General features: G+C 41.5%; 1 protein-coding gene across 1 annotated transcript in view; it reads left to right on the top strand.

Annotated features, from left to right (window-relative positions):
• Window positions 1–14,303, top strand: part of SORL1 (sortilin related receptor 1) — a 179,197-nt gene that overhangs the window by 38,145 nt on the left and 126,749 nt on the right. The window contains exon 6 of the mRNA XM_050755570.1: window positions 5,496–5,676. Within this exon, the coding sequence (XP_050611527.1) occupies window positions 5,496–5,676 (181 nt within the window). The remainder of the gene's footprint in view (window positions 1–5,495; window positions 5,677–14,303) is intronic.

Here is a 14,303-nt window from a genome sequence, read left to right on the forward strand (position 1 = left end):
CATCACAGTGATAAAGTAGTACAGGATCGTGAATTATCTGAATTTGTACGTGTGTAGGCAAACGTGTAGGACAGATTTCTGGGAGTGGGTATGCTGGGTCAGTGGGTTTATCTAACAGCTGTCCGTTTACTCACATGGATGACTGATGGATATTGCAAACTTGACATCTCCCAAATTGACTCTTGATCTTCACCACCCCGAATCAACACCACCCATAATTTTTCTCATTTGCTTAGGCTGAAATCTTTGGTGTCATTGTTGATTTCACATTTGTTTTATGCTTTACATTCATTCTATCAGGAAATCCTATTGGCTCCACCTTCAATATATATCTAGAATCTTCTAGTCAGGTACCACTTTTACTGCAAGCCTCCAGTATCATTGCTCATTAGTCTCCCAACTAGTCTTTCTGCTTTTACTCTTGTTTTTCTACCATTAATTCTCAGCATGTGGTTGGTTTGAGTCTATTCAAACAAATTAGATCATTCTGTTCCTCTGCTTTGAACCCTTAAATGCTTCGTCATTTCTCTCTGATTAAATATCAGATACCTTCTTACCATAGGGAACAGGATGTTTGCAATTGCTGTTTACTCTGCCTAAAATACTCCCACCCAAGATACACTATACTGTGTACTCCCTTACCTCATTCCAGTCTTTGCTCAAATAATATCTTCTAAATGAAGCCCACCTCATTTATGCCCACCTTAGGATCCTATTTAAAATTGCACCGCGCCTGCGCGGTGGCTCACGCATGTAATCCCAGCACCTTGGGAGGCCGAGTTGGGTGGAACATTTGAGGTTAAGAGTTCCAGACCAGCCTGGCCAACATGATGAAACCCCGTCTCCACTAAAAACGCAAAAATTTGCTGGGCGTGGTGGCAGGTGCCTGTAGTCCTAGCTACTCAGGAGGCTGAGGCAGGGGAATCTGTCCCTGACAGACTTGAACCTGCTAGGTGGAGGTTGAAGTGAGCCGAGATTGCGCCACTGCACTCCAGTCTGGGCAACAGACCAAGATGCTATCTCAATAAATGAATGAATGAATGAATGAATGAATAAAAATAAAATTGCACCTACTCCCCCATTACTCCCAGTCTCCTATACTGTATTCTGTTCTGTTTTGCAGAGCACTTTACCACATTCTAATACACTATTATTATGGTTATTATTTGTCTTTCTCTCTTCAATAGAGTGGAAGCTCCCCAAGGGCAAGGATTTTTGTAAGTTTTGTGCACTGATATATCCCGGTGAATAAATCCTTAAACTTGTAGCTTTGGGAGAGATTGCCAGACTCGCTATAGAAAGTGTCAAGTTTGCCCTCATCTCAACAATATACAATAGTGTCTCCCTCCACAGCCAGTGTGTTAGGGAAGAAATATTATCTCTGTGGTTTTAATTTGCATTTTCCTTATTAAGAGTTAGAACATCTTTTAATCTGCTTAAGGGTCCTTTTTTTTTTTTTGAAACAGAGTCTCGCTCTATTGCCCAGGCTGGAGTGCAGTGGTGCGTTCTTGGCTCACTGCAACCTCCGCCTCCAGGGTTCAAGCAATTATCTGCCTCAGCTTCCCGGGTAGCTGGAATTACAGGTGCCTGCCACCACGCCTGGCTAATTTTATTTATTTTTATTTTATATTTTTTAGTGAGAGTCTCACTTTGTTACCCAGGCTGGAGTGCAGTGACAGTATCATAGCTTACAGCAGCTTCAAACTCCCGGGCTCAAGTGATCCTCCCACCTCAGCCTCTTATGTAGCTAGGACTACAGGCATGTGCAGCCATGCCTAGCTAATTTTTAAATTTTTCTGTAGAAAGGAGGTCTCCCTGTGTTTCCCAGGCTGATTGCAAACGCCTGGCCTCAAGCAGTCCTCCCACCTTGGCCTTCCAAAGTGCTGGGATTGTGGTTTATTTATTTATTTGTTTGTTTGTGTAAGTATGACCAGGCTGGAGTGCAGTAGTGTGATCTTGGCTCACAGCAACCTCTGCCTCCCAGATTCAAGCGATTCTCCTGTCTCACTCTCCCGAGAAGCTGGGATTACAGGTGCCCACCACCATGCCTGGCTAATTTTTGTATTTTTAGTAGAGACGAAGTTTCACCATGTTGGCCAGGCTGGTCTCAAACTCCCAACCTCAGGTGATCTGCCCACCTCGGCCTCCCAAAGTGCTGGGATTACAGGTGTGAGCCACTGTGCCTGGCTTCATGCCCCTTTTCTATTTGATTATTAGTATTTTCATTATTGATTTCAAGGAGCTCTTTATGTATTTGAGATTAGCCCTTTGGCTGTAATGTGAGATAGATTGTATGTGTGTGTATTTATATTTCTATCTCCTAGTTTTTCATGTGTTTTTAGATTTTTACTAGTAATTTTAGTCCTCATTACGTGTAATGGTCCCAGAAGATGTAGATACTGCCTTTCTTTTAGTTCTCCAGGTAAAGTGAAATGTCTTTTAGTTGGTATTGCTTCCTTAGTAATAGAGGATGGTAAAGATGGAGCTGGCATGTTGAGGAGCCTTACAGCTGACCATCGTCAGACACCCATAGATTCTTGTTTATGTTTCCACAGAGGGTAGCTGTTTCTGACCCTTTTGCTATTTTCCTTGAGCAGAAGTTGTGGGATCTTAGTGAAATTATAACCACAGTCTCATCCAAGGACACCCTGTGCTCAAGGAAAACCATTAGAACTTTCTTTTGCTTGATTTGAATTTTAAGGGGAAAAATTGTTCTTTTATCTGTTTAAGAAACTATAAGAGGGCAAACCAGCAGAATTACTAGATAAGGGAACATACAATTTAGAAATTTTTAAGTTCTAAAATTATATTGTACCTTCTGCCTCTGTGTAGATATACAGATATCTTGGGAGAAAGGACTGGTTTATCTCATTTAAGCTAATGACATGTCTGTTAGGGGATTTTAGGCTATTTAGGGGATTTTTCCCCTCAGGTTTCCCCATAGTAAGTGAAAGTGTAATCTAGTCTGTCAGAATAATGACATACATTTGTTCAACAATGCTTGGCAAGTTGGGAGCAGCAGGAGTGGGAAAGCTAATAATTTACATGGTCGGGAGCTGGAGATTGGCCGGACAGAACAGTGGAAGACCTGGAGGGGAGCTGAGGGGACTAAAGATACCCTGTGGAGTATCATTGAGGGATTTCAGGTGAGGCCAGGTGAGGCTGGTGACTGCTCAGAGGTAGAGCAAGGAGTGGAATTTCTCAATGAGGGCAAAGACAATAGAAAGTAGGTGTCAGTGAGCGTAAGACACTGGAAGTCTAAGTGATTGCAAAGTATAAGAACTTGTAGGTGGAGCAGCTTGCAGAAATGGGAGGTCCAAATATGGATTACGGAAGAAAATTGGGATGAAAGTCATAGTTCTTTCTATCTCTAGGTGTTGGCTGCTGCTTTTGGCTAGGAAGGAATAATAGAGGTGAGCTGGGTCTCAAAATAGCTCAATAAAGGTTCCTTCCTCTGCCGTTTTAAAAATACCAAGCAGCCTCATTTTAATTTGCATATCCTCTGGCTAGAGGAAGTACTTTAATCAGTACTTCTAATTGTGGAAAAGAAGAGAACATGCCACCACCCGCCCACACATGCACACAGAGGATCTGATAGTGAAGAATAGTTTTCTCCCACACTAGGACCAAGGCTGCTGGTTTCTTCATTGCCCTAAGAATCCAGATTGTAGGGCAAAACTCAAGTCTTGCTCTCATTGTAAAAAGAAGCTCTTTTTTCTTTGTTTTTTTGAGGCAGGGTGTTGCTCTGTTGCCCAGGCTAGAGTGCAGTGGCACAATCATGACTCACTCAGCCTCGAACTTCCAGGCTTCAATCCACCCACCTCAGCCTCCTGAGTAGCTGGGGCTACAGGTGTGCGCCAATGTGCCTGGCTATTTTTAAATTTATGTTTTATAGAGGTGGAGTCTCACTATGTTGCCCAGGCTGGTCCCGAACTCTTGGGTTCAAATGGTCTCCCTCCCTACCCTGGCCTCAGCCTCCCAAAGTGTTGGGATTACAGGTGTGACCCACTGAACCTGGCAAAAGAGGCTCTTGTTTCTCTGTTTCTTATCTTCCTTTGTGGGAGGGGTAGGGGAGAATATGCTCTTGACGGTGTATCTCTGAAGGAATTTTAACACAATTACCTTCGTTATTCTGAGAGCCATCATGCATATGGAACTGTATAAGGGCAATTACCTAACTGAGGCCTTCTGCCTTTCCTTGAGTCATCACTCTGTATTCTTACTACAAGACTATCTTCCCGACTTTTCCATTTATTTTTTCCATTTGCTGAATGGTTCCCATGGCCTTGGTGTTCTTGAGAATGTTAGGAGACCTGGAGCAGATGAGTTGTCCTCTGAGCTACTGTGTGGGGCTTCTTTGGGGAACACTGGCTCAGAAGTTCTTCTCCAAGGTAGTTTGGCCTGGTCATTCTATGTTTTCGTTTTGGATTAGCTTCTCGAATTGCCTCACAGATCCAATGCAGAAAGCATCTCTTCAGCTAGGAATACTATAGGGTGAAAAGAAATCTAAGACATGGTTTTCCAAGGCATCTATACTATGTCTAGGAAGCTCAGACAAATACATAATGGTGAACAATAAAATACAGTGTCTAAGAGCCATTACTGCGTAAAGGAATAAGACTGATTCTAAAAAATGGCCCAACTACAGAGGTTTTGTACCTTTGTCTGGAGTTCAAACTCATGTGAAAGGCTTGGAATTGGGTGCTGCGGAGCGATGTTTTGCTAGTGTTGGGAGAAGAGAGGACAGCACTGAGGAAGGCTTCCTGGAAGATGAAGACTGGAACTGGATGACAGAGGAGAGTAGGAATTGGATGGAGGGATCAGAGTGTGTGCGGAGGGCATCTCTTCGTGGGAGTGTGGTGTTCGCAAAAGCACAGAGGGAGAAAGGCGTCCTCCCTTTCTGAAGGACATCAAGGAGATCAGTATGTGCGAGAAAGAGTTTGTGGAAGAGCCTCATGGGAGACGAAATGCACAGGCAGCTCCAGATTGCCTAGATCCGTGACATTGGCAGGGGACAGGGCAGAGACAGGGCAGCGTCCCTTGGAAGGATCAGGCTCAGAGGTTCATAGTGTGGTTTCTCCAGTAATGTTCTTCAGAGGATGTAGCAGCTTGGGAAAACTCTCCTTCGTTCCTCTGAGATGCGTAACTTGAGACCAGAAACTTGCTTATAGCTTCAAGCAGTCCCTTGCATTAATTTTGAAAAATTTTATCTTGTACTATTACTTTTTGCCCTTCCCAAGCAGGGCAGGGTTGCCTTGAGCAAAACCCAGGATGCTTTGAAAACAACATAAAACACTTTACAAATGGCAGTTTTGTCCCCTCTATCCTGAGTCAAGGAGTAACCACAGGGATATGTTTGAGGCACGGAGAGTATCATCTGTAGGTCACACCATGGTAGGCCTAAATTCTAGTTGATTTTCCTCATTGCAAAGCCTCCATACCTCTAGTAATTAAATGTGCAAATGATAACCTTTTTTTTTTTTTTTTTCTGCCAGGGGAATTGATCCCTATGACAAACCAAATACCATCTACATTGAACGACATGAACCCTCTGGCTACTCCACCGTTTTCCGAAGTACCGATTTCTTCCAGTCTCGGGAAAATCAGGAAGTGATCCTTGAGGAAGTGCGAGATTTTCAGCTTCGGGACAAGTACATGTTTGCTACAAAGGTGGTGGTAAGTTGAATGCACTAAAGAATAAACTACTTTTGAGTTTCCTTTGTGACGTTTGGCATTCTGTGATTAAATAGGTGAGTTTGCATACACAGGAACCGGAAGGATGTGCTTGGGACAGATTGACTGAAGGATTCTCAACATTGACGACATTGACGAACATTCCCAAAGGGCTTGGCAGGTGCTAGGAAGTCAGAGGAGTGGAGAGGCCTAGGACAAACACTCAAAGTGGCTCTAGGCTCTAGGAATTTGGTTGTTTCCTGGGAGCCGAGCATTCTTGACAAAGACTATTGCTTTGAAATCCCTATGAAAAGAGCAAAGAATGGAGGGGGGAGGGTGGTTCAGTGGTTTCTTTCCTTTAATCCCACTGCCTGATTTCCTTTAAACTTAGGCTGATTTCTTTGAGATTTTTCAACACATGTTAATTTACATGGCTAATAGGATGTGTAGTCATTGGCTAGTGGGAGTTAATGCTCTAAGAAAAGCAGTAATTAAGCTTCCAGCTGTCAGTAAGTAGCTTAACTCTCAGCCTCTGGGAAGATCTTCCCCTTGATTTGATGTCTTGGAGCCAGATGCTGAAATGGCGGGCTTGCTCGTTTAAAACCAGAGTTGATTACTTAACAGGACTTGTCTTGAAACCGTATCGAGTTCAGTCTTTATCACCCTGGTTGTAAAGGGAAAAACCAGGCCCAGTCGAGGGCAGGTGGGGCTCTTATTTCTGGGAGGCTACTAGCTTGCGTTCCTGATGGTGCCCTTCCCTTGTTGACTCAGGCTCTGTTGAAGGCCTTTGCTAACTGGGAGGTTGCTGTATTGTCTGTCACTGTTAACCTTGGAGACTGAAATCAGACGTAGTGTTTTCCTTCAGGTTCCCATTTACTTCTATAATTGGTAGCAGGCCAGGTGGAAGTAGGTCAACCTTCTTGGTAGGATTTTAGGGTCAAGAGAGGACCTCCCCCGCAGGAAAAGCAGGGAGTAAGGACAGAATGAGAAGAGAGATGTGGGTGGCTAAAGGCTAGAGGCATTTTCAGTACACACCTTGCAAAATGTTCTGAAAAACCATTAGCCTATGGCAGTTTTTCTTGTTGGGCCATTTGCATTGATCCATAGACATCGGTTCACTGCCTTCCTGCTTTGCCTGTCTCTTTCTCTATCTTTCTCTTAGACACACATGCACAAATATGTACAGCAGCCCAGAAACATAAGCATCCTTGAATGACTTTGGGCAGGGATGGGATGATGGGAACACACAGATGAGAAATCAGGCCCAAGCACTGGTGTCTTGTGACATCAGTTGGACAGTCTTGAGTTTTCAGTATGGTCTAAAACCTTGTCTTCAGTTATCCAGGGTTTATAGGCCTTTTCTGCCTTGGTACCTTGGGCCTGGAGTTATTGTATGATTTTAATTCTGAACTCTAAAACACATTGGCTGACTGCCTGGTTTGTCCTCCTTTTTGTGTGAACCAGGGCAGGATGGATAGCTGTTGTGCATTTCTCTTAACCGGGTTATTCCTAGGTGTCATGGCCGAGAGTTTAAGTTATATACCAGCTGGACCGGGCATGGTAGCTCATGCCTGTAATCCCAGCACTTTGGGAGGCCAAGGTGGGTGGATCATTTGAGGTCAGTAGTTCGAGATGAGCCTGGTCAACATGGTGAAACCGCATGTCTACTAAAAATACAAAAATTAGGCTGGTGTGGTGGCACGTGCTTGTAATCCCAGCTACTCGGAAGTCTGAGGCAGGAGAATTGCTTGAAGTCGGAAGGGGAGGCTGCAGTGAGCCAAGATCATGCCATTGCACTCCAATCTGAGCAACAGAGCAAGACTCCATCTCAAAAAAAAAAGAAAAAAAAAAGTTATATTCCAGCTGGAGCTTTCTGTGCCCTCCATTCCAATCTAACAGCTATGTCTGTTCTCCAGATGTATCTGATTTACAGAGTGCCTGTGGTGAGTTTTTAATTAAACCTAACCAGTGGTAAGATTAGGGGTCATGTTTGTTTCGATCTCACTAATACAATACCCAGTGCCTTGCACAATGTTTGGTACACAGCAGATGTGCAATGGAGTTGAATGAATGCCATGTTTGCCCACGAAATTTAAAAAGTAGTCAATTTTTAGAAATGCGGTGGGAGAGGTATTAAATTTTTGGTACTTTTATAGGCAATTCTTAACTCTCTATATGGCTTATTTATTTATATGCTGTTGGTGGCGCAACTGTAGTTATGTGTTGGCTCCTCCTCCTGCACATGGATGAACCAACAGAGTCCAAGGTCAGTGGTGTTAGCAAGAGGATGTAGGTAAGATGCGTTGGGCCACCACTGAGAGGTGTTTCCCAAATTGTGGTCTTAGGAGTACCCACGTCAGCATCAGGCAAGGACAGTTGTTACAAGTGCAGATTGCAGGGCTCAAATGCACTTTTCCCCAGAGCATCTCAAGGTCGTCTAAGAATCACCAGTTTGAGAAACTCTGCCCTGAGCCTTCTACAGGCAGATCCTTCGAATGACAGAGTTGTACTACTGTCTAGGGAATATTTCTCAAGGGATGGATTGATGAGAAAAGAAACACAACTGGCTGTGGACAGCACATAAAATATGTGCTTTTCTCCTTTTTATTACATCAGACTGCTAAACCACAAGGATAAACAAAGTTGGCCTTGGTCAGATAATCCCCTCCCAGTAGGAGTGTTGAAACCTGCAAGTGTAACTTTTTATCTGGGATTTGCCTAGTTCTAAGGCTGCCTGAGCTTGGGGAATTCCAGCTGGCTTTAGTGTTAAATGAATTCAGATCAAATTGGGAAAATCAAAGAACTGATTTTAAAACTACAGAAAGTTGGTTTTGTGTGATTAACTCTTTTGCTTCCTTCCAGCACCGTGAATAATTACAGTCCTTTGCAAGTTACTGTTTCAGCCCCCTGGCTTCGGGACTGGAGCTGGTGTCCAGGTCTTCAGAACCTCCTGGTACCCTGTTGGCCTTGCTCTGGCTTTGTAATGTGCTTTGTATTTGTTGCCCTTAAGCTGTCTAGTTTAATTTTTATTCCTTGTTTTTTGACATAAAGTTCACTTATTTGTCTTCATAGTCTACATCAAAATGATAGGACCATTAAAGAAACAATGACGTTCCTCTGTGATTTGTTAATTTGGTAATATGCAACTGTGAGACTCTTTCAGTAGATAACAGTAATTTCCGAAAAGCTTGAGGTGGGTCAGGGTTAGCTACTCCCCTACAACCTCACAACCTCACTACCAGATTAAGATTATCATGCAAGCCAGGCTCAGATATTTCTGGCACAAATGTGTATCAGTACGCAAAGACATGATCTGTGGACTTGAGGTCTCTTCTGTGTCCTTACAGGTGATGCAGCCACCCATGCCTTGCACGCTGCAGACGCTATGTTCTAGAGTGGATGCTAGGAAACTGTGGCCCACCACCTGTTCTTGTAAATGAAGTTTTACTGGGACACAGCCATAGTCATTGCTTATGTGTGGTCTAAGGTTGCTTTCATACCGCAGTGGTCGAGTTGCATAGTTAACTATACAGAAGCAGTATGGCTCCAAAAGCCGAAAATACCTATTATCTGGACCTTTACAGATAGTTGTCTGACTGCCTGTAGTTGCTGACTATGCTGCTAGTTGTCTGTTACCCCTTCAGTTGGCATCAGGTAACTGGAATCGCATTGTCTTGACAAGTCCCAGGCATTATCCCCAAAAGTATAGGTTATGGGCCTCTCTCAATTGTTATGCCCTGTTAATGACAGGATGGTATCTTTAGAATATTACGCCCAATTCAAGTATTTTGATGTCACATCGATCTCCTAAGTGAAGGCCCATGTATATTTTCATGATTCTGACCAAGCAACCACCAATTTCACTATTGAAAACCAATTTTCAACCTTAAGCTAATTTAGTCTCTAATGTTGATCAGAGGTAACAGAAGAGTTTAGTAACTGCTGCAAGATGTTGTGGCCTTCTAGGTGAGAAATCAGCTGACAAAACTGTGCTGTGAATTTTAGGATAACTGACCCAAATCAAATTACTTACGTATTATTTTAACTATGTTACTTAAATGTATGCAAATATAAAGCTACGTATAAGCACCTAATGCTTATAACTCTCATACACGATCAATAAAACCCAAACATTTACAGATTAAAAATAAAACTATAATACCAGTACATTTAAAATTAATATTTGTTACAACTGTGTTCAGATACAATTCACATTCTACAAAATTTAACCTTTTTAAGTGTACAATTCAGTGGTTTTTAGTATATTCATAAAGTTGTGCAATGATCATCATTACCTAATTCCAAATATTTTTATCATCCCACAGAAGAAACCACATACCCATTACCATTACTTCTCTTTTCCTCCCTGATGCTGGTAATCACTAATCTAGTATTTTTACGGCTTTGCTTATCTTGGGCATTTTATATAATAGAAATCATACAATTTGTGACTGTATTAGTTCATTTTCATACTGCTATGAAGAAATGCCCTAGACTGGGTTATTTATAAAGAAAAGGAGGTTTAATAGACTCACAGTTCCACATGGCTGGAGAGGCCTCACAATCAAGGCAGAAGGTGAAGGAGGAGCAAAGGCATGGCTTACATGGCAGCAGGCAAGAGAGCGTGTGCAGGGGAACTGCCCTTTATAAAACCATCAGATCTCGTGAGACTTATTCACTATGTTGAGAACAGCACAGGAGAATCCACCCCCATGATTCAGTTACCTCCCACCAGGTCCCTCCCATGACACGTGGGGATTATGGGGGAGCTACAATTCAAGATGAGATTTGGGTGGGGACATAGCCAAACTATATCAGTGACGTTTTGTGACTGGTTTCTTTCACAGTATAATGTTTTCAAGTTTCATTTATATTGTAGCATGTATAATTACTTTAACCATTTTTAATGGCTGACTAGTATTTGCAATGAATATAACATATTTTATTTATCCATCTATTAGTTGGTGGCCATTTGGCTTGTGTCTACTATTTCACTGTTACAAACAGTGCTGCTGTGAATGTTCCTGTGCAAGTTTGTGTGTGAACTTATGGTTTTAATTCTGTTGGGTTTATACCTGGGAGCATAACTACTGGGTCATGTGGCAATTCTTTTTTTTTTCGGGACAGAGTCTTGCTGTGTCACCCAGGCTGGAGTTTGGTGGCACGATCTCGGCTCGCTGCAAGCTCCCCAGGTTCACGCTATTCTCCTGCCTCAGCCTCCGAGTAGCTGGGACTACAGGTGCCTGCTGCCACGCCTGGCTAATTTTTTGTATTTTTTAGTAGAGACGGGGTTTCATCATGTTAGCCAGGGTGGTCTCGATCTCCTGACCTTGTGATCCGCCCACCTTGGCCTCCCAAAGTGCTGGGATTACAAGCGTGAGCCACTGTGCCCAGCTGACAATTCTGTTTAACTTTTTGAGAATCGGTCAGGTGGTTTTCCAAAACTATTGTACCATTTTATATTCCCACCAGAAATGTATTAGGGTGTAGTTTTCCCATATCCTTGTCAACATTTGTTACTGTTTTTTGGATGATAGCCATCCCAGTTAAGTGTGAAGTGGTATCTAATGGTTTTAATTTGAATTCCTGATGGCTAAGGATGTTGAACATATGTTGAACATCTTTTCATGTGGCTGTTGGCCATTTGTATGTCTTTCTTGGACAGATGTCTATTCAAGTCCTTTGTCCGTTTTTAAATTGGGTTCTTTTTTGTTCTTGAGTTATAGTAGTTCTTTTTTCTATATATTCTTTATATATAAGTTACATGATTTGCAAATCTTTTCTGCCATTCCATGGTTTATCTTTTTACTTTCTTTTCTTTTTCAGCACTAAAGTTTTTCTTTTTATTTTTTTGAGTTGGGGGTCTTACTCTGTCACCCAGGCTGGAGTGCAGTGGAGCAATCATGGCTCACTGCAGCCGTGATCTTCGTGTGCTCAAGCAGTCCTCCTACCTCAGCCTCCTGAGTAGCTGGGACCACAGGCATGTGCCACCATACCTGTTAATTTTTTTATTTTTTGTAAAGATGGGGTTTCATCAAGTTGCCCAGGCTGGTCTCAAACTCCTGGGCTCAAGCAATCCTCCTACCTTAGCCTCCCAAAGTGTTGGGATTACAGGCACGAGCCACCATACCCAGCCTTGTTTTTAATTTTGATGAAGTTCAATTTATCAATTTTTTTTTGTTGCCTGTTCTATTGTTATATCCAAGAAACTATTGCCTAATCTGAGGTCATGAAGATATGCTTCCTTTTCCTTTAAGAGTTATGTAGTTTTAGCTCTTACAGTCTATGATTCATTTCATTTTCAATTAATTTTTTTATCTAGTGTGAAGTAGTTGTTTACCTTCATTCTTTTGTATGTGGATAACCAGTTGTCCCAGCACCATTTGTTGAAAAGGCTATACTTTTCTCTTGGTACTTTGGTTGAAAATTAATTTCTCATAAATATGAGAATTTATTTCTGGACTCCTTCTCTCTCTGTCTCTTTTTTTTTTTTTTTTTTTGAGACAGTTTTGCTGTCACCTAGGCTGGAATGTAGTGGCATGGTCATGGCTCACTGCAGCTTTGAACTCACAAGCCCAATGGTCCTCCCGCCCCAGCTTCCTGAGTAGCTGCAACTACAGGCATGCACCACTGAGCCTGGCTAAGTTTTTGAAGAGACAGGGTCTCACTATGTTGCCCAGGCCACTGCACTTGGCCTGTTTCTGGACTCTGAGTTCTGTTCCATTAATCTATATGTCTATCCCTATGCCAACATCACACTGTCTTGATTACTGTAGTTTTGTAATAAGTTTTGAATGTGGTAAATTAGAACTCTCCAACTTCGTTCTTTTATCAAGATTGTATCGGCTATTCTTTCAACGTGTGTTTAAGATCTGCTTGTCAATTTTTTGCCAAAACAACAACAACAACAAAAACCACAGAAGAGATTTTGATAGAGATTGATCTACAGATTCAACACAATTTGGAGAGTATTACCATCTCAATATATTATGTCTTCCAATGCATGGACAAAGGATAGTCTTCCATTTATTTAGGTTTTCTTTAATTTCTTTCAACTGGGTTTTCTGGTTTTCAGTGTATAAGTCCTGGACTTCTTTAGTTAAAAACTTCTCCTGGCTGGGCACGGTGGCTCACACCTGTAATTTCAGCACTTTGGGAGGCTGAGGTGGGCGGATAACGAGGTCAGGAGTTCGAGACCAGCCTGGCCAATATGGTGAAACCCTGTCTCTACTAAAAATACAAAAATTAGCTGGGCGTGGTGGGGTACACCTGTAGTCCCAGCTACTCAGGAGGCTGAGGCAGAAGAATTGCTTGAACCCAGGAGACAGAGATTGCAGTGAGTTGGGATCGTGCCACTGCACTCCAGCCTGGGTGACAGAGTGAGGCTCCATCTCAAAAAAAAAAAAAAAGTTTCCTAAGTATCCTTTTTGGCTCCATTGTAAATGATTCTTTTCTTTATTTCATTTTCAGATTGTTCATTGCTAGTATGTAGAAACATGATTGATTTTTGTATTAGTGATCTTATATTCTCCAACCTTGCTGAACTTTATTAGTTCTAACTTTTTTGGTGTGTAGATTCCTTAGGATAATTCCTTAGGTCTGCTAAAAGAGACAACATCATCCTTTAATTCTTCCTTTCCAGTCTGGAGGCCTTTTATTTGTTTATTTTTTTGCCTAACTGCATTGGCTAGAACCTCTAGTAAAATGTTGACTAGGAGTGGAGAGAGTAGGCATCCTTGTCTTATTCCTGATCTTAGGGGAAATGCATTCAGTCTTATACCATTAAGTATGATTTTTAACTGTGGGGTTTTTCTAGATGCCCTTTACCAATTTGAGAAAGGTTCCCTTCTATTCCTAGGTTGTTGAGTGTTTTTATCATGAAAAAGTCTGGGATTTTGTCAGTGCTTTTTCTGTGTCAGTTGTGATATCATATGTTTCTTTTTTTCCTCCTTTAGTCTGTTAACATTGACTATTACATTGATGGATCTTTCTCATATGCTAAACCAGTGCACATTTTTGGAATGAATCCCACATGCTCTTGGTTTATAATCATTTTTATCCTTTAATTTGTTTGGCAGAATTTACCGTCTTTGTGGGAAGTTTTCTGGTTACTAATTCAATCTTTTTAGTTTTTAAATTTTATCTTTGGTTTAGTTTCAGCAGTTTGTATCTTTCTAGTAATTTGTTCATTTCTTCTAGGTTATTTAATTTTCAATTATTCATAGTATTCATACTAATCTTCTTTTTTATTTCTGTGAGGTTGTTAATGATGTTTCTTATTTCTTTCCTAATTTTAATAATTTGAGTCTTCTTTTCTTGGTAAGTCTAGCTTGTAGTCTAGTTTATTAAATTTTGTTAATCTTTTCAAAGAATCAGTATATTATTTGAGTAATTTTCTTTATTCTTTTTCTCTTCTGTATTTCATTTATTCCTACTCGAATCTTTGTATTTCTTTCATTGTGCTTGCTTTGGGCTTAGTTTGCCCTATGTTTCTACATTCTTAAGGTGGATAGTCAGGTTATTGATTTGATATTTTTCTTCTTTTTTAATATAAGTGATTATGGGTATACATTTTTCTCTAATCACTGCTTTAGCTGCATTTCATATGCTTATGTTTTCATTTTCCTTCA

This window comes from Macaca thibetana, chromosome 14, assembly GCF_024542745.1.
Source record: "Macaca thibetana thibetana isolate TM-01 chromosome 14, ASM2454274v1, whole genome shotgun sequence".
In the NCBI taxonomy this organism is placed as follows: domain Eukaryota; kingdom Metazoa; phylum Chordata; class Mammalia; order Primates; family Cercopithecidae; genus Macaca; species Macaca thibetana.